Consider the following 26,180-nt stretch of genomic DNA (forward strand, 5'->3'; position numbering starts at 1 on the left):
ATTGTTTTGTGAACAATGGCCTTTTTAAAAATATTTTTTTAAAAAAAATCTGTGAATAACTTGGTTATATATCTTTTTAAGGAACTTTATATGACTGCAATTGAATTTCTCAAACTGGAGAAAATTGAACTGGGTGGTGTGAGAGGCAACGTCCTAGGGAGTTTGGTGTTTCAAATTTATGAAGAGGTTCTTGAACATGTGAAAGTTTTTGCAGAATGCAAATATGATCCCTTAGACCCAGCAGATGAGGTTGGTCCTTTTATGATAGAAAACAGATGTACTAATAAACCTTATTAATTATTCACTTAGTATAACCTAGGAAATCCTGGTATTTATAATTGCTAGAGCAACAAATGCATTTCTTGTAATGTAAATTGGGCCAGATGATTCTGTGATGGGGAGTGAGATTTAATAATTTCCAAAAGTCCATATATATTGATTTTGCCTGATTTAATTTATTCTATTTTGATATTTAAAGCAATTTGATGAAGATTATGCAGATTTTGAGATCAAAATCCAGGATTTGGATAGGCGTTTGGGCACCATTTTCTACCAAGGATTTGTTGACTGTTCCAGTTTTGAATCAGCTGTTAAGGTATTTGTATTCTTGTGAAGCTTTACCTGTTTCTTATTTTTTACATATAATTTTATTGATTTTCCAATATTACAATGGTATCTTTGAAAAGCAACATGGTATCTGGGTTACAATAGTTCCGTTTCATACAAATACAAATCTCCAATTTGTTATAACCAGAATTTCCTCTCTTTTTTCCTTTGATACATATTATCTCTTATCTAAATTAACATACTTCTTATTATGTTATCCATCAATTATTAAGTAGTTTTCTTACTTAATAATACTTTAATATATTTTATATTTTAACATTCCATCTTTAAGACATCAAACACCTTATATACTTTTCCAGCTTTAATTTTACATTGATATTAAAGTTAAACGTTTAAAGTTTCCCATTTTTATATTTCTAGGTGACCTCCCTTCCCTTTATACAATTCTAATACCTGGTGATATAAATATATTTCTTATTTATCTCATTTCCATATCTACAAGTTGATAATACAATATAATATTCTGGTTTTCGTTATAATTTCCACAAATTAAAAATTAGCCAAAAATTTCTCCCATTTCAACATTTAATACATCCTTTCATCCTTTCATATCACTACATCTTAGTATATTAATTACATTATATCATTCGTAACATATATATGTCTTAATTTCATTTAAACAGTTCAATATTTCAATTTAACTGTTAATATTCATACATCTGAGTTTGTTTTTGTTTTTTGTTTTTAATTAGCTAGTATTTTAATCTACTCATCAAAACAATCATAATCCAAGTACAATCCTGTCTATTTTAGTATTTTCCATTTCAGGCCTTTTAGATATGTCCATTCTTCTTCAATCTTATTCTTGCTTCTTTCCTTTGCCATATCATTTTTCACTTCTTTGCTTCAGGGTCATCAAAGAAAAACGATGCAGGGTTTACATGCACAAAAGTATCAATTCACCCATACTTCTATTAGCATTTTTATCCCCATTATATTAGTGGGCAACAAAGGAAAAAATGAGTTGTTGCGAAAAGAGTTAGTATTTGGAGTAGAGACAAATTTTGTAAGATGATGCTGAAACGTTTTGTTTTTTGAAAAAGAAATTGCCTGGCTGAGTTCTGATTGATTTTATGATAGCTACAAAATTTTAGAATTGCTAAAACCATAAGTGAGCAATAAAGCATTATTACCATGAACAGGGGAAATATATTTTAAAGAATAAACTGATCGATTCATGCTGCACAAAGTACATGTTGTGTCCCAGTTTCTTTATGTAGGAAATAGATTTCTAAATGCCAGGCTGTGCAAGGAAAGAGAAAAACAGTAGCTTTCACTCTGAATATGGGACAATGGAGGCATTGTTATTTGTGCTGTTGCATTCCTTGGATTCCTCCCATGGTTACCTTGATTCACACATTTTTGTACGTCTTCAAAAACTTGCAAATTCTACTACAGCACAAAAGAAGACAGTGGAACCAATGTTATTTTGTGCAGAGGGTTGGCTCTTTTTGTTACTTTTAAGATTACAATCCTATTTATCCATTTACCTTGCAGGTTAGTGCCATTGATATATGGGGATGAAGTAGCATACCAAGAAGTATGACTAGGAAAAACTTCTTAAAGAACATCAAAAATTTTCTGCAGATGTACTGTATATTGAAAGATAAGGGATACATTCCATGTGTGTATGTGTATGTGTATCTATACACATACTTATTCGTACCACTTTTCTTCTCCAGCAAATCCATATGTTTTCATCTCTGTTGGAACGACCATTGATCAAAGCAGACGCCGCTCCCCACTATGCTACAATTTTGGAGATGTTCAATGTTGAACTGGACAATGCAAAGATTTTGTATGATGCCCAGATAGCTGCTACTCAAACTGGAGATCATGTGCCTCCCATTAGCAAAAATATGCCACCTGTTGCTGGTCAACTGAAATGGGCTTTAGAACTCCAGGAACGATTGCAAATCCCAAGGAAAGAGTTGCATGCCATTGATCATCCGTAAGTAACAATCCGTCATTACCGACTGTCCAGTCTTTTGTAATATTTTCCCTGGAGTAGAATTACAGGCTATTAGCTTTGTTCAGGCTAATGTTAATTAAATTCTATTTCCCTTCTGGAACTGAGGGATTTCTTTCCTCTTTGCAGGATAATGGTCAGTTCTGACGCCAAACTGATATATGGAAAGTACGATGAGATGATACGTTTGCTGAAAGGTTACCGTGAAAGAATTTATGCAGAGTGGATTGCCAGAGTTGACAGAGACTGCCAGTTTAATCTAGAGCAACCACTGATCCATAGAGATCCAGAAACAAGACTTATTAGTGTCAACTTCAGCAAAGAGGTGAGTAAATAATGCAGAAGTGTGCTAGCATCATTTTAGTCAGCTTGACTGCAAGTTTTTAGTCTTCTCCAAAATGGCACACTCCAGATATACAGGACCCCTGATTCTCAGCCAGCACTTACTATTCTGTCTGGGAATGATGGGCATGATCCAGCATCTATGTACAATGCTTGTTTAGTACAGGTAGTCCTCGACTTACAATATTCCATTTAATGACCAGTTAAAGTCACAACAGCATGGAAAAAAGTGACTTATGAGACAGTTGCAGCATCCCCACGGTCACATGATCAAAATTCAGATGCTTGGCCATTGACTCAAATTTATGACGGTTGCAGTGTTCCAGGGTCATGTGATCAACTTTTGCAACCTCAGTGGGTTAGGACGCTGAGCTTGTCGATCATAAGGTCGGCAGTTTGGCGGGTCAAATCCCGAGTGCCGCGTAACAGAGTGAGCGCCTGTTACTCGTCCCAGCTTCTGCCAACCTAGCAGTTCGAAAGCACGTAAAAAATGCAAGTAGAAAAATAGGGACCACTACAGTGGGAAGGTAACAGCGTTCCGTGCGCCTTTGGCGTGTAGTCATGCCGGCCACATGACCACGGAGACGTCCTCGGACAAGCGCTGGCTCTTCGGCTTTGAAACGGAGATGAGCACCGGCCCCTAGAGTCGGAAACGACTAGCACGCATGTGCGGGGGAACCTTTACCTTTACCTTTTAACAAGCAAAGGCAATGAGGAAGCCAGGTTCATTGAACAACCTTGTTACTAACTTAACAACTGCAGTGATCCACTTAACAACTCTGGCAAGAAAGGTTGTAAAATGGGGCAAAATTCACTTAATAACTGTCTCGCTTACCAAGAGAGATTTTGGGCTTAATTGTGGTTGTAAATTGAGGATTGTCTGTATGCAGTGACTGATCCTAATAGAATCTTTCCCAAAATGACAGTTATATAGCAGAAAGAGTATCCTTACTGGATTTTGAAATTAATTCTGTTTAAAGAAGATTAATTAGGTTGCTTATGAGCTTTCAAACTTCACAGGACCTTGATTGTACCAGTAAACCAGGTGATATGTTCTTTATTTGATTACTGAATATCCAAAGTCTTTTGCCACTCAATAAAACCTGTAAGAATTCCTTATACAGGCTAAGGAGGATAGCTGTTCTTTGCATTGAAAGGGAAACTTCCTCAGCAAAGTGAATAGCAATCAGAATTAAATATTAGCCACACACAGCTTTATGTGGAAATGGAATTGAACATATTTGAAGATTATAGGAATGGATAGAAAGAACTAGATTGGTTCATCCCTGTGTTCATTTACATACTTCCTGTTGTGTTACAAGCATATCCAGCCAACAGCCCATCACATTTTTAGTTCAATTTTGTTTTCTATATTTGGAAAAGCACTTATTTCTCACTGCTGCATTCCTATACAGCTCATAGCTGTTCTCCGTGAAGTCAAGTACCTGAACTTTCAGCAGCAAAAAGAAATTCCAGGCAGTGCTGGCAGCCTCTTCTCTCAGAATGAAACTTTGCAGAAGTTTGTGGACAACTTAGATCTCATTGTTGGCTGGTACAATAAGGTATTTATTTATCAGCTGCCTGACTGTAAATCACACTCCTTCGACTAGAAATAGAGGTCAGTATGGCTAACAATTAAAATGGAGGTAAAATAAAGTTGGAATTAAAGCATTAAGATTCATAAAGATTCAAAGAAAGACATTGATTGTAGCAAACATACCAATCTTTTTTTCAACAGCTTGTCAATTTAAGGTCAATAGTTTGTCTTAATCAAAATGTGTTTGTCCATCAGTGGAGTGGGAACCGTCTTCCCTAGTGATTCATTCTTGATTTAGCAACCACTGAGAAAGCCCTCTGTATGGATGAAAGGTCCCAAGGATCTTAGAAAGTAGGTAAACTCTGTTGTCTTTCAAATAGGCCTCAAGACAACTAATAGTTCATAAACAGTCTTTGAGCTGTGGGAATCTAACAGAAATAATTTAAATCCATCTTGCTGAGTTGAATCAATTTCATTAGTTCTTAATCAGTAGAAGCTCTGAGTCACAATAAGTGATGGTCTGAATAATGATTCATTTCTTAGGTAATGATCAGTCCATCGCAACAGAATTATTAAACCTAAATTTTATGCCATCAAACACAGAAAACTGGAATCAAATATACTTTGATAGATAAATAGTACCAGAGGCTAATTTGCACGGGCCACATAATCCTGAGCCCCATTTTAGACAGCAATTTAGATAAGTCAGAGCAAATGCTAAATCTAGCAAAAAATGCAAGGCTAGAGAACTCTGGCACATTTCTCAGACTACACATTCATATGCTGGAAAGCGAGGCCGGACAAAATCTCTGTCCCAAATACACACAAAATGATGACCGATGACAGATGTGCCTCCCTGTTGCCCAGATATTGTCTGCTTATGCATCTGGCTAAGATTGAAGAAATTAATTCTCTAAATGTCACCTAGCATGTCTCTGTGATGCAGAATCATTCAGAATCCAGGCCTGGTTGGCTATTTTTCAGTGCCCTGAATTGGCATCCAGCAATAAAATATTCAACTCAGAGAAGTCTTATCAAGGTTTTCTGAACTAAAAGACAGTGGGAGTAATCAAATACTGTTGCAACTATCTCCCGATGTTGTATTTTCTTTTTGCTTTTCATTATAATCCTAGCGGTGGCTCAGTGGGTTAGGACGCTGAGCTTGTCGATCAGAAGGTCGGCAGTTTGGCGGGTTGAATCCCGAGTGCCGCGTAACAGAGTGAGCGCCTGTTACTCGACCCAGCTTCTGCCCACCTAGCAGTTCGAAAGCACGTAAAAATGCAAGTAGAAAAATAGGGACCGCTACGGTGGGAAGGTAACAGCGTTCCGTGTGCCTTTGGCGTCTAGTCATGCCGGCCACATGACCACGGAGACGTCCTCGGACATGCGCTGGCTCTTCGGCTTTGAAACGGAGATGAGCACCGGCCCCTAGAGTCGGAAACGACTAGCACGCATGTGCGGGGGAACCTTTACCTTTACCTTTACCTTATAATCCTAGCAGCTTCCCATTTTCTTCCTCTGTCCCTTTTTTAAGACAAATCCCTCCCTCCTTTAATTCCAGTATTTTTTTTTATTTATTCAATTTATATACCGCCCTTCTCCCATAGGACTCAGGGCGGTTCACAAGGTTTTTTTTAAAAAACAGATACAATTACAAAACTTAAAATCAATTAAAAAGAATTATATAGACCTTGCAATAAAACCCCAGTTAAAAAACAGTTAAAATCCCAATTAATATGCTCAGACCAGGCCAGAGAGCTCAAAGAGCCAGGTCTTCAGGTCCCGGCGGAATGAGCGAAGGTCAGGGGCAGTAGATTATGCAGTAAAGTGGCACAACATATTTTTCTTTGTCAGGAAACAATGAGGAATGATTTCATGTATTCATCCATTCATTATGTGAATAAATTGGAAGGTATTATAATTGGCTCATGAGGCATTACTTAGATTGTCCTTTGAAAAAAGCAGCAGCCTGTTTCTTTCACAATTCAGCACTGCAGATAAAACTTGTACTGTATGTAAGTCTGCAAGCTATGCAGGTTTTCTTAAACTTGCCGAATATTTAGAATAAGGGCTAAAACAAAATATGCCGCTATCAAGACAATACCATATACAGTATCTATAAAACGAATCAAGAATGCATTTTGAAATAAACTATTTATTTTTATTTGATCCATTTTTAGATCAAGAGAACAATTTTGCCAGTAGAACTTCCTCTGGTCAAAACTGAGCTGGAAGAAATTGATGTTGGCCTACAGAAAGCTGAGACCAATGTGTTTTGGAGTAATGAAGGTACATTTACCTATTACAAGGTGGGATCTGCCCTGAAACTCATTATTTCCAAACTAGGAGGGGGGAAATATGCCTCCAAATATCAGTACCAGGAATCAACAGCAGGAGAGGAATATTTTTTGTGTCTTTTTCTTGAAAGGACAACCAGAGATACAGTATTTAGTTTTTATGTATTGCCCTGTTCACCGCCCTGAGTCCCTAGGGAGAAGGGCGGTATACAAATTAAATAAATAAATAAATAAATAAATATTTGATTTGCTTAGAAGGGACAGCAGTGCCATTCTTGTGTTCTTATGGCCCTTTGTTTCTAGCGCCATGATACCAGATGTATTTCAGCAAAGAAAGTATGGGAATTGGATATTAAATCCATAGGAAAGTATAGATTCTAGTTACTAACTAAGTTTCCCTTCCGTTGCCCATCCAGGTGTTATGGATTATATTCAAGAGATGAGAAATGTTTTATATGATTTAGAGACAAGAATTCAAAAAACAAAATTAAATGTGGAGAATATCGGCCAGCTTATGCAAGTGAGTAAAGCATTGCTATCAGACACTGTTGTGTCCATAGTTATGGGAGTGGTTTCCCTTCGGTGGGAAAACCTAGTGCAATCATTGGCTGTTACGTCCCGGCAGGAGATTCTGAGCCGGGGATTGGTTATGTTTGAATGGAACCTAGTATATAAGGTAGGGTTCAACGGCTGCTAGCGAGTTGACCCATGTGAGTTTGAATAAACGTTCCTTGTTCTACCTCGCTGTCTCCGCTCGTCATTCCGGACTTAACAGTGGCGACGAAGGTGGGATCTGACGGCAGAACAGCGAAGGAGCCGCGGAAAGCCGACAGAGCGAAAAGCGGGAAATTTGAATCACAGTCAACCGAGCAGCAAGCGAACTGAGCCTACAGGATGGCGCAAGTCGGTTCCCTGAAGGAGTTTGACCCTAATTACCCTGAAGACTGGGAAGAATATGTCGGTCAAGTCGAGGGGTACATGCTGGTCAACGGGATCACGGAGGACAGGAAGAAGGCGGCGGCTCTCCTAACCATCAGCGGCACTCCGGTTTACTGGGTGGCCGTCGGCCTGTGCCAACCTCTGCCGGTCTCCAGCGTATCGTATGCCGACCTGTTGGCCAAGCTAAGGGTCCATTTCACCCCTAAAAGGTCGGAACTGTTCTGGCGGAGGATATTTGAGAAGCGGAACCAACGGCCAGGCGAATCTATCCAACAGTTTGTGGCGGCAGTCAGAGAAGCAGCCCTGCGCTGTAAATACGACAATCTCGAGATTCGCATTAGGGACCGAGTGGTTTTGGGGCTGCGAGACGAACACTTGCAAAACCGGATTATCTCCAAGCCCACAGGCAACCTCCAAGAAGTCTTAGACGAGCTACTCACGTACGAGTCTACAAGCAGACGCGACCCCCCCCTACAACAGCATGGCTGCCTCAGCCGAAGTAAACCTTGAGAGCCATGTGGACGGTGGGGAGGTGGACTACCAGTGGGAAGCCGATATTGCCGAGATTGCCCAAAGGTTCGGGAAGATGGCGCCGAGACCACCGCGCGCCGACGGACCCGACCAGAGCAGAAGACAGCAACCTCCTGCGTTCCAACAACCCCAGAGGGACAACCCAACCAGACCTCGCAACCCAGAAACGAGGTGCGGAAGCTGCGGCGGAAATCACCTAAGATCAACGTGCAGATTCAGAAATGCCAAATGCCGAGGGTGCGGGAAAACGGGCCACATCCAGGCCATCTGCCGAAGCCGACCGCGCGACAACCGTCTCCACGAGCTCGACGCTTGGGCCTCAGGTGAGGTAACCCCCGAACGGAGTGGCGGAGAGATCCCTAGGCCTAAGGCACGCACTTCCAAACCGGGGGCAGGGGTGGGGGTCAATCACATGGGAACCCCTAGACTAATTCATACCCCTAGAATTAACCACATTTTGAGGCCTAAATTAAGAATAGAAGTCCAACTGCAAGGCATCCCTTGCAAGATGGAAGTGGACTCCGGGGCCTCAGTATCTATAATTTCAAGGGACACCCTTAGGTACATAGAAAACAGAAGTGGCCATAGAATTCCCCTTAAACCCACTAAACTACAATTAGCCGACTTCCAAAAAACACGTATAGAATTAGTGGGAGAGGCCACTATTAAGGTTAAATACAAAGGGTTTAGCGGATTATTAACTGTTCTAGTCACTGAGGGCCAGAGAACTAGCCTTGTAGGCCTTAATTGGTTCTCGGCCCTGGGCATCTGGGTTGGGGGAATTAACACCATACAAAGTAAAACCCTAAAATCTGTCTGCGATAACTTCGCAGACGTATTCGACGGGTCGTTAGGGAGGTACAAGGGACCCCCCATTAACTTTAGACCCCACAGTTAGGCCCATTAGGCTTAAGGCCCGGAGGGTGCCTTTCGCCCTTAAACAGAAAATCGAGGCCGAACTAGATAAGCTAGTAGGCCAGGGCTTTTTAGAACCCGTAGAAGGGGGCCTGTGGCAGACACCGATCGTCACACCCCTGAAACCGAACAGGGATGTGAGGATCTGTGCCGACTATCAGGCCACCCTGAACCTAGCCATGAAAAAACACGCTTACCCGGTCCCGACGGTGAAGCAGGTCCTCACGACGATCCAGGACGGCGCCATTTTCGCCAAGCTCGACTTGGCGCAGGCGTATTTGCAACTTACTGTATCTAAGGAAGCCGCCGAGGCTCAAACGATAGTTACCCACAAGGGGGCGTTCCGCGTTCACAGACTTCAGTTCGGGATAGCTGCAGCTCCAGGCATCTTCCAGGAGGTGATGGAGAGGACCTTGAAGGGCATTCCAGGTGTATGCCCTTACTTCGACGATGTCCTCATTGCTGGAAAAACTGAGGACATCCTAGCTGAGAGGCTAGAACAGGTATTGGGGAAGTTTAGAGAGGCAGGGTTGAAATTAAAAAAGGATAAGTGCTGCATAGGGGTAAAATCAACAGAATTCCTAGGGTTTAGAATTGATGCACTTGGCATCCACCCTACAGAAGGAAAAATTAGGGCAATTAAACAAGCTCCAGAACCCAAGAACAAGGCGGAATTACAAGCTTTCCTAGGCTTAATAAATTTTTATCACACATTCCTGCCTCACAAAGCAGCTATTGCGGAGCCCCTCCATAGACTTTTAGACAGGAAGACCCCCTGGCAGTGGCAGAAAAAACACAGGACTAGTTTTCAAACACTAAAGGACATATTGTCCAGCAATTCTACAGTCACTCACTTTATTGAAAACAAACCCATATTCTTAGCGTGTGACGCTTCTCCTTATGGAGTGGGAGCAGTCATAAGCCACATGGATGAGCAGGGTCAACAGAGGCCTATAGCATATTATTCCAGGACCTTAACAAAGGCGGAACGGAATTATGCACAGATCGACCGGGAAGCATTGGCCATCGTGGCAGGCGTAAAAAAGTTCCACGATTACCTGTATGGTAGGGACTTTACCGTTTACACTGACCATAAACCCCTGCTAGGGTTATTCACTACCGATAGACACCACAAATCATGTCACCCAGGATGCTCAGATGGTCAATTTTCCTTTCTGCATACACATTCTCAATTAAACACAGACCGGGCAAAGAGATGGGGCACGCTGATGCCCTCAGCAGGTTACCTCTAGAGGATACTGGCACAGACCCCGCACCGGTGGGACAAATCATGCCCCTACAAGAACTCTCTGAATGCCCTCTGACTGCCAGGGACATTGCAGCAGCTACCAGAAAAGACCCCATACTCAGCAGAATAGCAGCGTGGGTACAAGGGGGGTGGCCTAGCAAAAACCCTGACCCTAGGTTCACACCGTACTTTAGGAGGAAGGACGAATTGTCATCACACTTAGGATGTATCTTGTGGGGAAACCGGGTTGTTATCCCAGAGAGTCATAGGAACACAGTGATTGGGGAATTACACAAAGGGCACCCTGGAATTGTGCGTATGAAAGCCCTAGCTAGAAGCCACTTATGGTGGCCAGGGTTAGACACAGCCATAGAGGACAAAGTAGCTGGGTGCTATCAGTGTCAGCGATCTAGACCAGAGCAAGCACACACAACGGTACACAAGTGGGAAGAGGCCAGAAACCCGTGGTCTAGAATCCATATTGACTTCGCTGGCCCATTCCAGGGCCTCACATTCCTAGTAGTAGTGGATAGCTACTCCTGGTGGTTGGAGGTCGTGCTTGTTAAGTCCATGACGTCAGCCAAAACCATACAGGTCTTACAGGGACTCTTTGCCACTCACGGGTTACCTGACGTAATTGTTTCTGACAATGGGCCCCAATTCACATCTAATGAATTTCAGGACTTCCTCAAGGCCAACTGGATTAGGCACGCGACATCTGCACCCTTCCACCCCTCCTCCAACGGTTTGGCAGAACGAAATGTCAGAACAACCAAGGACGCCCTCAGACGAATCATCCATGGCGACTGGCATCAGAGACTGGCTCAGTTCCTGTTGGCCCAACACACTACACCGTGCACGGCCACAGGGAAGAGCCCTGCTGAAATGAGGTGGGGCAGGCGTTTGATAACAAAATTGGACAGACTACACCCTGACAGGCTACCTGCAGAACATGACCCGGTCACCCCGACCCAGTCTCTGAACATTGGGGACACTGTGTGGGCCAGAAATTATGGACAAGGGGACAAATGGGCACAAGGGGTAGTAATTGACAAAACCGGACCCTTATCTTATTTAATTGAGGGGGAAGGGAATCAGCTGATTAGGAGACACATCGATCAGTTAAGGAAAAGGGCCCCTGAATGCGTACAGGCTAACAAAGAGAGGGAAATCACTACAGCTGACACTGCTTTTCCCCCAGCCAGGGTTAACACAGCACCAGGGGGTAAAGGGTTGTTGTTGTTAGCTGCGAAGTCGTGTCCGACTCATCGCGACCCTATGGACAACATTCCTCCAGGCCTTCCTGTCTTTTACCATCTTCTGGAGTCCATTTAAGCTCACGCCTACTGCTTCAGTGACTCCATCCAGCCACCTCATTCTCTGTCGTCCCCTTCTTCTATTGCCCTCGATCTTTCCCAGCATTAGGCTCTTCTCCAGTGAGTCCTTCCTTCTCATTAGGTGGCCAAAGTATTTGAGTTTTAGCTTCAGGATCTGGCCTTCTAAAGAGCAGTCAGGATTGATCTCCTCTAGGACTGACCGGTTTGATCGCCTTGCAGTCCAAGGGACTCGCAGGATTCTTCTCCAGCACCATAGTTCAAAGGCCTCAATTCTTTGGCGCTCAGCCTTTCTTATGGTCCAACTTTCACTGCCATACATTGCAACTGGGAAGACCATAGCCTTGACTATACACACTTTTGTTGACAGGGTGATGTCTCTGCTTTTTAGTGTGCTGTCTAGATTTGCCATGGCTTTCCTTCCCAGGAGCAAGCGTCTTTTAATTTCTTGGCTACAGTCCCCATCTGCAGTGATCTTGGAGCCCAGGAAAACAAAATCTGTCACTACCTCCATTTCTTCCCCATCTATTTGCCAGGAATTGAGAGGGCCAGATGCCATGATCTTGGTTTTCTTAATGTTAAGTTTCAACCCAAGTTTTGCACTCTCCTTCTTCACCCGCAACAAGAGGCTCTTTAGTTCTTCTTCACTTTCTGCCATTAGAGTGGTATCATCTGCGTATCTTAGGTTGTTGATATTTCTTCCAGCAATCTTAATTCCAACTTTTGATTCATCTAGCCCTGCCTTTCTCATGATGTGTTCTGCATATAAGTTAAATAGGCAGGGCGACAGTATACAGCCTTGCCGGACTCCTTTCCCAATTTTGAACCAATCAGTGGTTCCGTGTCCAGTTCGCACTGTTGCTTCTTGACCCGCATATAGGTTTCTCAAGAGAGAAATAAGATGGTCTGGTACTCCCATCTCTTTAAGAACTTGCCACAGTTTGTTATGATCCACACAATCAAAGGCTTTAGCATAGTCAATGAAGCAGAAGTAGATGTTTTTCTGGAACTCCCTAGCTTTCTCCATGATCCAGCGTATGTTAGCAATTTGATCTCTAGTTCCTCTGCCTCTTCGAAATCCTGCCTGTACTTCTGGTAGTTCTCGATCCACATACTGCTGAAGTCTAGCTTGTAGGATTTTAAGCATGACTTTACTAGCATGAGAAATGAGTGCAATGGTGCGATAGTTTGAACATTCTTTGGCACTGCCTTTCTTTGGAATTGGAATGTAAACTGATCTTTTCCAATCCTGTGGCCACTGTTGAGTTTTCCAAATTTGCTGGCAAATTGAGTGTAGCACTTTTACTGCACTGTCTTTTAAGATTTTGAATAGCTCAGCTGGAATACCGTCACCTCCACTAGCTTTGTTGTTGCTCAGCTTTTCTAAGGCCCACTTCACTTCACATTCTAGGATGTCTGGCTCGAGGTCAGTGACCACCTCATTGTGATTATCTGGGACATTAAGCTCATTCTTGTATAGTTCTTCTGTGTAATTTTGCCACCTCTTCTTAATCTCTTCTGCCTCTGTTAGGTCCCTGCCATTTTGGTCCTTTATCATGCCCATTTTTGCATGGAATGTTCCCTTCATCTCTCCAATTTTCTTGAAAAGATCTCTGGTCCTCCCTATTCTATTGTTTTCTTCTATTTCTTTGCACTGTTCATTTAAGAAGGCATTCTTATCTCTTCTAGCTATTCTCTGGAATTCTGCATTCAATTGGGCATATCTATGTTTTTCTCCCTTGCCTTTCGCTTTCCTCCTTTCCTCAGCTATTTGCAAAGCTTCCTCAGACAGCCATTTTGCTTTCTTGCATTTCTTTTTCTTTGGGATGGTTTTGGTTGCTACCTGTTGTACAATGTCGCGAACCTCTGTCCATAGTTCTTCAGGCACCCTGTCTATCAGATCTAATTCCTTAAATCTAGTTGTCACCTCTACTGTATATTCAACAGGGATATGATTTAATTCATACCTGAGTGGCCTGAGGGGGTAAAGGGAGGGGAATACAATTCAGGTCAATAGAAGCAAACCCCCAGAATTGTAATGCTGAAATAGAAATAGCTCCCCCCGACAGCCCACCAGGGTCAGCCAGTCAGCCCAATGAACCCCAACAACAACAGCAACAACAGCAACCCAATAGGGAAATACCACCGGAGCCATCACCACACACAACAGAGTCAGAGGTGGTAGTAAATGGCAGAACTGAAGACACCTCAGCAGTTAGTACGGCCAGCAGATACCCAGTCAGGAAGCATAACCCTCCTAGCTATCTGAAGGACTATGTCAAATAGTAAATTTCATCCAGGGGGGAAGGGGTGTTGTGTCCATAGTTATGGGAGTGGTTTCCCTTTGGTGGGAAAACCTAGTGCAATCATTGGCTGTTACGTCCCGGCGGGAGATTCTGAGCCGGGGATTGGTTATGTTTGAATGGAACCTAGTATATAAGGTAGGGTTCAACGGCTGCTAGCGAGTTGACCCATGTGAGTTTGAATAAACGTTCCTTGTTCTACCTCGCTGTCTCCGCTCGTCATTCCGGACTTAACAGACACTTAAAAAAAAGAAGGTTGCTTGATTTTAGTTTTAATTTTGTTCTGCTACAGATTGGTGACAGCTGCTGTAAAAGAATTTCCTATCCTGTTTCTTTAAAAAAGGAGGTTCCTTTATTTTAGTTTTAACAGAATAGAATAACAGAATTGGAAGGGACCTTGGAGGTCTTCTAGTCCAAACCCCTGCTCAAGCAGGAGACCTTATACCAAGGGTGTCAAACTGCTGGTCCATGGGCTGGACGCGTCACGACGAAACCTCACCCACCCCATTGGCGGCAATGGTGAAAAAGCTCCGGTACCTCACGCGACATCATGTGATGTCATGAGTTTAACATGTCCGCCCTCTACCATTCCAGACAAGTGACTGTCCAGTCTCTTCTTAAAAGCCTCCACTGATGGAGCACCCACAGCTTCTGAAGGCAAGCCATTCCATTAGTTAATTGTTCTTACTGTTAGGAAGTTTCTCCTTAGTTCCAGGTTGCTTCTCTCCTTGATTAGTTCCCATCCATTATTTCTTGTTTTGCCTTCTGGTGCTTTGGAAAATAAGTTGACCCCCTTTTCTTTGTGGCAGCCCGTCAAATATTGGAATACTGCTATCATGTCACCCCTATTCACTAGACTAGAAAACCCAATTTCTGCAACTTATATGTTTTAGCCTCCATCCCTCTAATCATCTTTGTTGTTTTATTCTGCACTCTTTCCAGAGTCTCTACATCTTTTTTATAATATGGTGACATACTCTTAGAGTATGGTCTTATTAAGACTTTATAAAGTGTTACTAATACTTCACGTGATCTTGATTTTATCCCTCTCTTAATGCAACCTAGGACTACATTGGCTACAGATTTATTTGTGACAGCTGCTGTAAAGGAACTTCTTCCTATACTGTTTCTTCTTATAGGAATGGTCAGCTAGTCCTTTGTTTGAAAGGAAAGACAACAAGGAGACAGCTCTTCTTGATCTAGACGGAAGACAAACAAATATAAACAAACGCTATGCAGCCATCAAAGATGCTGGGCAGAAGATCCAGAGTATGGTGGAGGTATGAAGGAGAGAGAGAAAGATAGTTTTCACAGTAATATGGACCATTTCTTGAATATTACGTTTGTCAACAGTACTAGTTTTTACACACCTTCAGGAACATAGGAAATTGTCTTTATCACATCAGATTGACTTCATCTCTTTCAGTATTGATTATAGTATTGCCTCCATTGGTTGATCTTTATGAATCTTACTTAGATACACCAAGGATTAAATCCAAGTTTTTTTGCATATAAAGTATATGTGGCTGCAATCTTAACATAATGTGTTAAGAATGCTTACTTTTGGAATTACATCCTTACTAGCCACTTTTGGAAGTTTTTCCTCAGTGGAGAATGTTAGCCTGAAATATGTACTGTATGCTCCTTGTAAAGTGTGAAGTACCAAGCTGAAATACTTTTGGAGGTAGGAAACAATATTTATTTTAAGTGATTGATTTAGAACGTTTCTAGTCTTCATTTTGAAGATTCATAAGGCAATTTACGAAATGATTTTAAAATACTCAAGTAGCTGTAAAGTGGTCCAGCCTAATGAATAACTGTTATTTTGCTAATTGATTTTTTATAAAATGCCTTTTAAAAACCAATAGGCATTATTTAGATGCTTAACCTGAAGACGGAAAAGCTTAAAATATATATACCACTGGAGTAACTACTGAGAAAATCATGCCAATGCCTTAGAATATATCTACCAGTACCCTGAACTGCAAAGTAAACCCTTGAATAACATTGAATTCATATTCACAGGAGGGTCAAGTAAAAAGGAGCTGTGGATTTAAATCTGTTTTTAATATGTAACCTCTCCCAACCAAATAATTTTTATTCAGCCTCAGATTTCCACCAGTGGAATTTGTAACCTTCCATATAAAGTGCTTGTATTCATGAATGAAAGGAACACAATAAGCATTAAATAGTAGCATTTATCATTTATTTATTTATGTGCCATTAAGTTTCATTAATGGCATCAGAGAGGCATAATATTTTCTGGATTTTTTATAAGTGGACCTTTAAGAATATATGTATTTCAGCCGCAATTGTCCATTTAGCAAATGGCAGTGACACTGTGGTTCAGCTGTTCTTTGCATTCTAGCTCTGTTCCTGAAGTGACATTGTAAAAGTGATTGCAGTACAAGGAAAGTTTACAATATAGATTTGGAATTTCTCTTTTCTTGATCATATTCTTTCTGCTCACATGAAGCCAGACCAGAGCCATGTTACTCAAAGCAGTTCCTTAAATTTCCATGTGGCTTCTTCCAAGAAAGAGGATACTGGTTTGTATTAAATGTCCATATCTTAATCTATATGTAGGAACTACTATAATTGAGATGTACACCTCAAATGTGAGTTTGCTTGATCTGTTATTCAGAAGTGTACTTCTGATAGGCTATCTAAGATATAAAAGGCATGTTATGGCCTATAAGCTATATATGTCCTAGAGACGCCCAATTTGAACAGGCCTGCAAAACAAAGTTGTATTCTCTGACTTTTATTCTCTACCAAAAAATGCTACTCCTATTTATCTTGTCTATTTTTCTTTTCTTTTGTTAGATGTTTAAAAAGCTAAGAAAACCATCCATGTTTTTTTAATCTTCTTGTCCCATGTTTGTTTTGGGCCCTCATCCCTTCTCTGTATAATGGCAGAGCTGCCTGAACATTTTTCTTTTGTATCAATCATTTTTTAATTCAATCCAAGTTTATGTAGCATTCATTCAGTTTGAACTAGCTCTTCTTGTTTTACCACATATTATGTACTACCCACTGCCAGGCATAGATGCTATATTTTATGTAAACTGCATAGTCATTCCACAAGCAAATCATTTTTATATTTTAATATTCTTGTAGTTATCCTATTTACACCATCAACCAGGCAATTTTTCAATGTTCTTGCAGCGTGTATGATTTCCTTTTTATTCATGTTTTTATACCAACACTTATAAAATTCATTTCAAGTCTACTTTTCAACATATCACTATTATTCCTGTGAGAATCTCTAAAATATTCCTTTTCCCTCACTTAATTATCACCCTGAATTTCCTCCCTTTATTTTTAATTCCATCCACTTTGGTGCAGGCTCCATATTTGCCCCTGATGGCCTACTTCAAAAATAGTTCCTATTTTCCATCAAAATTACTGTTTTTTCGCTGCTTCTTTTATTGTTAAGCATTCTCCAGTTTGCTCGATTAAGGTCTTTGCACCTTTTTCTCTCCTAATACATTATACAATATGTTTCTCTCATTTTCTCACTTTTTTTTTGCAACCCTTTTCTCTGCCCATCATTCATTCATTCTGCTTAGAGATCTGTCTACTAATATTTTCTTATCCTTTCTTTTTCTGCAGCCATTTGAATTTCAATACTTTTATCTCCTTTCTTTTTCTTCCTTAATCATTTTTGTCCAAGAACCACAATTGAGAGAGAGAGAGAGAGAGAGAGAGCGAGAGAGAGAGAGAGCGAGAGCGCTCATGGACATTTTAACCCTTTATCTCCTTTTATTCTTCATTAATACTCTCAATTTTTCACCATAAATAATAAAATTGGTCACAGCCGTACCACATGCTGCACTCCCTTTTAGCATATTTTGGTCAGTCTACCAGAAGTGCAATGAAGGCCTGGTTTTAATCCAAACATGCTTGTGTTGTGGTATCTACCTCAGATTTCTAATCTAGCAATTGTCTTGCAAATCAATGTACAGCTAACAGCATTTCTCCCCCCACCCCCAGTTAAAAAGTACAGACAATGCTCTGAGGGGAGCATGCCCTACTTTAAAAACAGAAATGTTACAGAAGGAGTTCCTGACTGGGAGAGAAGAAACAATGTCCTAAATGCACTACACGGTAAATAATATTTATGTAGGTAGTCCTCGACTTATGACCACAATTGAACTCAAAATTTCTGTTGTTGAGACATTTGTTAAGTGAGTTTTGCCCCATTTTACGACCTTTCCTGCCTCAGTTGTTAAGTGAATCACTGCAGTTGATAAGTTAGTAACTTGGTTGTTAAGTGAACCTGGTTTCCCTATTGACTTTGCTTGTCAGAAGGCCACAAATATGATCACATGACCTTGAGACACAACAATGGTCATAAATATAAACCAGTTTTCAAGCATCTGAATTTTGATCACAAGATCATGGGGATGCTGCAAAGGTTGTAACTGTGAAAAACCATCACGAGTCACTTTTTTCAATGCCATTGTAATTTTGAATGGTCACTAAAAGAACTGTTGTAAGTCAAGGACTACCTGCATTTATTTGTTTTTGCCATCATTGTGGATGCAGAGCCATATGTGATGTGATATGCTTAAATTGAGCATATTTTTAATCTCTTAGTTCTCTTCCATAGTTTCTCTTTACTGAATACATATTGGAAATTACATCATGCGCGTGTGTGTAAATTCTCGTTACTGAAGTATTGCTGAATGACTCTTTTTATGACCATTAAAGCAATTACTATTGACAGAAAGGATCTGATTAAACCTGATTCATTGCTTCTCTGAAATATTTTTTTTCTATCTCCAGGAAAATGCAGAGTTGTTCAAGGCTGACAAGACAACTGTAATATGGTCTCATTATATAGAATATATAGATGAAATAATCTTAGATGGATACTTTAAGTTTATACGCAAATCACTGCAGTTTCTACTCAGCAATATGGCAGCAGATGTAAGTAAATGAAATTTCAGAAGTATTTTTTTCTTTAATGGTACTTTTAATACACAAAGGTATGAATGGACACAATCTTGCATTTGTTACTAATTTGAAGATGTTTGCATCAAAACTCAATAAATTAAAACTCTGTGTTCAAAGACAGTTTTTTAGTATAGGTAGTCCTTACTTATGAACACCCAACTAAGTCCAAAATTTATATTGTTAAATAAGACATTTGTTAAGTGAATTTTGCCCCATTTTATGACTTTTCTTACTTCAATTGTTAAATGAATCACAGAAGTTAAGTTAGTGACATGGTTGTTAAGTAAACTGGGCTTCCCCATTGATTTTACTTGTCAGAAATTCACAAAAAGTGATCATATGAGCCTGGGACACTGTGACAGTCATAAATATGAGTCAGTTACCAATCATCGGAATTTTCATCATGTGACCATGAAGATGCTGCAATGGTCATAAGCGTGAAAAACAGTCAGAAGTCACTTTTTTCAGTGCCATTGTAACTTTGAACAGTCAATAAATGAACTGTTGTAAGTCGAGGATTACCTGTAAAAGTCAATTAAGCAAGATATGTTAATGCCCACCTACCGGTATTTTGTAATGAGCCAACAGAACAATCCAAACCTTTTCAGATAGCATTCTCTGAGGTCTTACATGGGTTCAAAAGTATCCTGTTCCCAACTTCAAAGAGGTGTGCTATTGCATGTGCATGTGTACACACACACACACACACACACACACACACACACTCATACACAATTGCTGTTTAATAGTCCTCAAAAGGGCACAGTGATGCAAGAGCAATTTTGGATTTACTGGATTCAAAGCTCATTTTCTCTTCTATGTAGCCCACAATTCTTATCCACTCCAGGCAATTGTATGCATATTCCCCTCCCACTGAAACCTATGGGAACTATTCTTTTGAAAACTGTGGAGGTGGGGAGAAAAGTACTGTATGTCCTGCTGCTCCCCACTACTTCTCTTCCCTCATTTTACAATTGTTCTGCAGTTTATTATTACCGCTCTCAACCAAACTGAATAGTAGAAATCAGAAGGATTCAAAATGCAAATAAAGAAAAGGGATATAAAACAAGAGAATTTTATTTTGAATCCATAAACATACTGGGTTTTTGATGTATCTGCTGATTACATTGTCAGAGACTTAAAAATGATTTAATACAGTTTCAGTGAAAGCAAGTCTGCTTTATACTTTGAAAATAGGACCCTAACAATAATGATAGGACCAAGGGACCAGTGAGCTTGTAGAAAAGGGAAAAAGTCATTTTGAACAAACTTATTTTGAGTGAAAACTGATAAATGAAAACTGCACCAATGTGCTTTCAGGCCAATGTTGCCCCCTTATTTGAAGTACGGATGGAGTTGTATAAAGATGACTTAAGGTATCGTCCATCGCTGGAAGTGGGAGCAGAACACGGTTTTTTGGAAATGGTAGAAAACTTAATGAATGATATCTACGATACAGCAAAGCTTATATCCCGATTGGCAGAAGGGAAGCTTAGCTATAAGGTTAGTCCCAATCTATGGATCTTTTTTTCACCTGAATAAATGTAGAACAACTGATAACCACTCAGGCAAGAGTTGACTATTATTCTGGTTCAAAATGCCTTGAGGGCATCAAACTAGGTTCCACCTGGCTTTACACAACGTTCTTATTGTTTGTGATGGGGCAAAGAAAGAGCAGTGAATATTTATATTTTAAAGAACTGTTGAACGTGCCCTCTCCCCCAATTTCTGCATACCTATTTTGAGGACGGAACCATGCAGTGATGTATCTAGGGTTGAAAATGAAGATTATAGCCCATGGCCCTACAGTGTCTGTTCAGGCAATCTCTAATTGAGCATCCAAGGAACAGCAATTAATGGGCACAGCAGCAAGCAGGCCCAGCAACAGTTTGCAAATCATGAGTGTTGTAAATTGGTATTAACGCTCATTGTGACATCCTTTTCTTTTTCCTTTTTTTTTTTAAAGGAGGGTTGAGTCAAAGGACAGCTCGCTGGTCATCATCATGATGATGGTAGTAGTGGTGATGATTTCCTGTGGGAAGGCAGTATTGCAGACATTTTTCATTCTGTTCCCAAAATAATCGTATGAGCTGGGATGAGAAAGAGCAACGGGTGAAGAATGATGCAGTGAGCTCCACGATTGAGTGGGAACTTGAATGTGGACCTTCCCTGTCCCAGTTCAACAGCTTCAGCAGTATATTACAGTAGCTATTTTGGAAAAAAATCCTCTTTTACTATTAAAAACATATTATTCTTTGCAATATTTTCAAGTAATGCACATTGGGACCCCTAGAGATCTTTCCCCATTTGATTTATAATTTTTTGTTCCCAGATAGAGATTTCCTGCAAATTTCTCCTATGGTTAAAAACAAAAATGCAGGAACAGACAGGCAGTATGAAAGAAGTGATACAAGCTCTTTCTCAGTAGATAGCAAAGAAGCAACTGTCATATAGAACCCCAGAATACTCTAATTATTAGGTGCAAATAAATAAATGTTCATTTAATACAACACATGACTTTTTTTACAGGAGGCAACTAGTTAGTTTATATAATTATCTAATGCCAGTATGGTCCTTGATGTTTGCAGACTGACTTGGAAGATATGGGAGAACTAATAGAGATGCGGGAGGAAGTGTCAAACATTGTGGTGAATGCCATGAAACAGGGTGAGGAATATCAAGACTCCTTTGAAAAATACTCCTACCTTTGGATGGATGATCCCCAGGAATTCATGCAGCGCTTCCTCACTTTTGGCCATGCTCTCACACAGGAGGAGCTTGAATCACACGCGGAGGAGTATTTGCCACATGTTGCACCCACTCTTGAGCAATTCCAGCTACAGGTTAGAAGAGAAGGGGATGGATGTGTAAAGGGAGACTTCCATTCTTTATCTGGCTAAACCATAGAGTGTAATATTATGGGGGTATCTCCTACCCTGTTTCCTTAACCCTGTAATGACCACATCAGTGCTAATGAGGGTGTGTAATAATACATCTTGTGCACTCGTGGGACTCAAATATGTGAACAACTGTTTCTCTGTGTGGATGCCGCTTCCGGAAGTCCATTCTGGGCCTGGGTAACAAAAAATTAGTTACCGGTTCTGCAGAAGTGGTGCAAACTGGCTTAATCCCACCACTGATCTTGTGTCTTCTTTCAGTGGTTTCATTTCAATCATTCTCTTCCTATCTCTCTGTTCAGCCCTATTTGTTTTACAATGCCCCGAATCTGATTCTTAGAATATTGTCTCCTATCTTTGGTCTGTAAGATTGATTTTAATAAGAATGTGCATCTAGTGCCTCTTCTAATTTTTACATTTTAATAATGGTCACCGCATAAATTATACAAATGCCCAATGGTGTTTTTTTAACCTGAAAATCGTTTTGTCCTCATTACCTGTGCATTCTTTTCTTCATCTTTTGTAAAGTATTTTTACTAATCATCCACAACCAGAAGAGGGTGCTCTGTCCCTAGAAAAGATAGCCTCCCCCCCTTTCCCCCCCAATTCTGCAGCAGTAATGGGAAGTTGACTATGCAGACTTTGTAGCACAAATTTATACTCCAGTCACCTGTATGTCCTCCATCAGGGAAAGAGTTAGAAAAGATAGGAAGCAGGAAGGTACAGTATATGTAGAAATCCTACTCTACTAGGTCTATTTCTGTTCTGAACTTTTTTTTGGTTTCCTAGATTGATACATATGAAAAACTATATGAAGAAGTGTCCAAGTTTGATAATACCAAAGTGTTCAATGGTTGGCTGCAAAGTGACTGTCGGCCCTTCAAGCAAGCACTCCTGAACACTATCAAACGCTGGAGCTTAATGTTCAAGCAGCACCTCATCAATCATGTCACTAATAGGTAGAATGGGAAACTATTTTGACAATTTCCAAACATCTGATAACACAACTCTTTCCCACCCACCCACCCACCCCAATATGGATGAGTTCAAGGCAATCACAGTGATTACCTTCAGAATTTTGCTATTTGTAATTAGGAAGCCCACATGTAGGACATGGGTGTAATAACACCTCTCCCACTTGAATTAGCTGTCAACTGTACTGAATAAACATGCCAACTCTGATTGTGAAAATGTCACACAATATGATAGCTAGCAATTTCTGATGGCCTTATCCTTTGTCAATTTGTCTAATCTAGTTCTACAGCTATCTAGGTTAGTAGCCACTTTCACATGTTGTGGGAGGGAGCACCAAATTTAATTAGGAGCCCTGTAAAGAAACACTTTCTTTTTTCTATTCTGAAAATTAATCCAGTGTTGGGATTAAAAGTTAGACCTCTGGAAAAAAAAATCTTCTTCCCCAGCTGTCTTCTCTCAGCAGAGAAAGACAGAAAACATGGCTAGGCTAAGAAGATGAGACAGCATGTTGCCTCTCAGTTAAAAAAAATTATTCTGTCTCAGAGGGTATCATTGCTTTCTATGACAGACATGTCAAACACAAGGCCCGGGGGCCAGATCTGGCCCGCGAAGTGGTTTCATGTGGCCTGCGAAGCCATCCTGGAAACAGTGAGGGAACGGCCCCCACTGCATTGGCCCTGGCCCAGAGACCCTCCTCCTGCCAGAGACCCTCAGATCTGTCTTACTCCTGTCCAGGCCCCCATAGGCACCCTTGATGCAAACGATGTAGAGCTGGCCACGCCCACCCAGTAGGCCATACGCACTCTAGCCACGCCCACCCAGTAGGCCACGCCCACCCAGGTCACACCTACCCAGCCCCCTGAGGGCAACCGCAATGCTGATGCGGCCCTCAATGAAATTGAGTTTGACACCCCTGTTCTATGACAAAAAGAAACACTATCGACTATGGAAGCTGAAGATGTAAGTTTATTGGTGTTTATATAAAGCCACCTTTTAAATTTGCTGTAAGATAGACTAACATGGCTACTCCTCTAAAGTTCAATGTTATTTCTGCATTGAAGGAAGCATTGAAGAGAGCCAGAATATCACTTTTCTGCCCTTTATAGCCTTCAGGAGCTTGCTACTTTCATGAAAGACGCAAGTGCAGGCTTAACTAAACCAGTGAAAGAAGGTGACTACGATGGGCTTGTTGAAGTGATGGCACACTTGATGAGAGTCAAAGAGAGACAAGTAGCTACAGACAATATGTTTGAGCCCCTAAAGCAGACTATTGAATTACTAAAATTGTATGGAGAAGAAATGCCTGAAGAGATCCATATGCAGTTGCATGTAAGTATACCAGCAGTAATTTTCACTAGAAACAATTAGCCATTAGCTATCTTTTTTTTAAAAAAAATAGTCTTTGGATATAGTATAAAATGATAGGGTTCCTTTTGTACAACATAAACAATCCCAAGCATCAAATGTTTTTATATTTCCTATATGTTGGAACAAAAAGAAGTGAAGAACATTTAGAGAAAAAATAATAATTTAGGAAAGTAAATGCTTAATAAAACTCTAAATTTACACAATCTGCAGGGATCCATTCTATAATTCTGTTTCAACTGTCTGAGATCCAGTGTGATCTGTCATAGATGTTGTATTGTATACACGTTTCTTTACTGTTAACTGCTGAAATTGGTATTCAGAAAGTCACAAATATGAATCGACCAAGTCCTCAATAAATTGTACATCCTCTTATTTACCTATTTGACTTCTTTATTTTCTTTTTTCTCTCCTCATATTACCTACAATACTGTATTTCTCTCATCCAAAGGTCTCTCACAGCTGCATGAACAAAATGTCTACTTTTATTTTTTAATATTATATTTTTGTCTTTTAGGAATTGCCAGAACAATGGAACAACACCAAAAAGTTGTCCTTCCAAGTCAAACAAAATGTGGCTCCTCTGCAAGCCAATGAAGTTACAATCCTCCGAAGGAAATGCCAACAATTTGAGGTATGTTTTACGATTAAAGTCCAACTTTGCTCAAACTCCCTCAAATAACAATGGATACAACATAGATTAAGCACATTAGGGGAGGAAAGACACTTAAGATGGATACTTGCCACTTGCTTGGTGGCAAGGACCCATTCCATGAGAGGGCCCCTTTTCTGACACTTATTTTCCAACACTTCTGGGGTTTGGGGTTTCCACTCATAAAATTCTTGGGGAGAAAAGGAAACACCACCATTTTGGGACAGTCTCTTGGACCCAGCAGATTGCTTCAGCACAAGAGATTCAGAGCCAGGCTGCAAACAATCAAAACAATAAAAAATTGAGACTTTTCAGTACAGATAGTCCTCGACTTACAACAATTCATTTAGTGACCATACAAGGTTCAATGGCACTGAAAAAAGTGACTTATGACCGTTTTTCAGAATTATGACGTTTTCAGCATCCCCGTGATCATCTGATCAAAATTCAGATGCTTGCAAACTGGTTCATATTTATGATCATTGCTGTGTCCCAAGATCATGTGATCACCTTTTGCAACCTTCTGACAAGCAAAGTCCATGGGGAAGCCAGATTTACTTAACAACTGGTTATTAACTTATCAGCTGTAGTAATTCACTTAACAACTGTGGCAAGAAAGGTCGTAAAATGAGGAAAAATTCACTTAACAAATGTCTCACTTAACAACAGAAATGTTGGGCTCAATTGTGGTCATACATCGAGGACTACCCGTGTTCCTTTGCTGCTGTCCAGTGGGTGCCCTACTTTGTACCCATTGAGGTTGTCTATTTTGCTGCCTTTGCTCCCCTCTGCTTACATGCGCTCTACATGCACAAGCCAACCCAGCGCTCTACATGCACAAGCCAGCGCTCTACATGCACAAGCCAGCCCAGCAGCTGACCATGGCCAGATTTGTAGTTTTTTGTTTTTTTAAAAAAAATGACAGCCAGATGACTGAGGCCCTGCCCTTGTCTGGCTTCAGGAGAGTTACTATCCTTACATTAACAACAGTTACCCTACAGGAGATTGCAGATTCTGAGAGTTGCCCTCCCTCACACTAGGGCTAGGTTGTGCCAGGCTGGCAGAGTGGACTGTTTTAAAGAGTGATAGTCTTCCCCAGTGGTGGGATTCAGCCAATTCACACCACTTCGGCAGAACCGGTAGCTAATTTCTTGTTGCCCAGGCCCAGAATGGACTTCCGGAAGCGGCATCCATACAGAGAACCAGTTGTTCACATATTTGAATCCTGCCACTGGTCTTCCCCAAGCTTTGCCCTGATTGCTATCAGTAAATGTTATAATCCAAGT

General features: G+C 40.7%; 1 protein-coding gene across 1 annotated transcript in view; it reads left to right on the forward strand.

Annotated features, from left to right (window-relative positions):
• DNAH17 (dynein axonemal heavy chain 17) overlaps nucleotides 1–26,180 on the forward strand; it is a gene marked incomplete at its 5' end in the record, with an annotated part of 119,670 nt that overhangs the window by 13,083 nt on the left and 80,407 nt on the right. The window contains 14 exons of the mRNA XM_081319927.1: nucleotides 82–249; nucleotides 479–595; nucleotides 2,310–2,578; nucleotides 2,726–2,921; nucleotides 4,354–4,500; nucleotides 6,656–6,764; nucleotides 7,189–7,292; nucleotides 15,183–15,323; nucleotides 18,835–18,978; nucleotides 20,326–20,508; nucleotides 21,594–21,848; nucleotides 22,692–22,861; nucleotides 23,984–24,206; nucleotides 24,760–24,876. Of these exons, the coding sequence (XP_081176053.1) occupies nucleotides 82–249; nucleotides 479–595; nucleotides 2,310–2,578; nucleotides 2,726–2,921; nucleotides 4,354–4,500; nucleotides 6,656–6,764; nucleotides 7,189–7,292; nucleotides 15,183–15,323; nucleotides 18,835–18,978; nucleotides 20,326–20,508; nucleotides 21,594–21,848; nucleotides 22,692–22,861; nucleotides 23,984–24,206; nucleotides 24,760–24,876 (2,343 nt within the window). The remainder of the gene's footprint in view (nucleotides 1–81; nucleotides 250–478; nucleotides 596–2,309; nucleotides 2,579–2,725; nucleotides 2,922–4,353; nucleotides 4,501–6,655; nucleotides 6,765–7,188; nucleotides 7,293–15,182; nucleotides 15,324–18,834; nucleotides 18,979–20,325; nucleotides 20,509–21,593; nucleotides 21,849–22,691; nucleotides 22,862–23,983; nucleotides 24,207–24,759; nucleotides 24,877–26,180) is intronic.

The sequence above is a fragment of the Vipera berus genome, assembly GCF_964194415.1.
Source record: "Vipera berus genome assembly, chromosome: 2".
Classification (NCBI taxonomy): Eukaryota; Metazoa; Chordata; class Lepidosauria; order Squamata; family Viperidae; genus Vipera; species Vipera berus.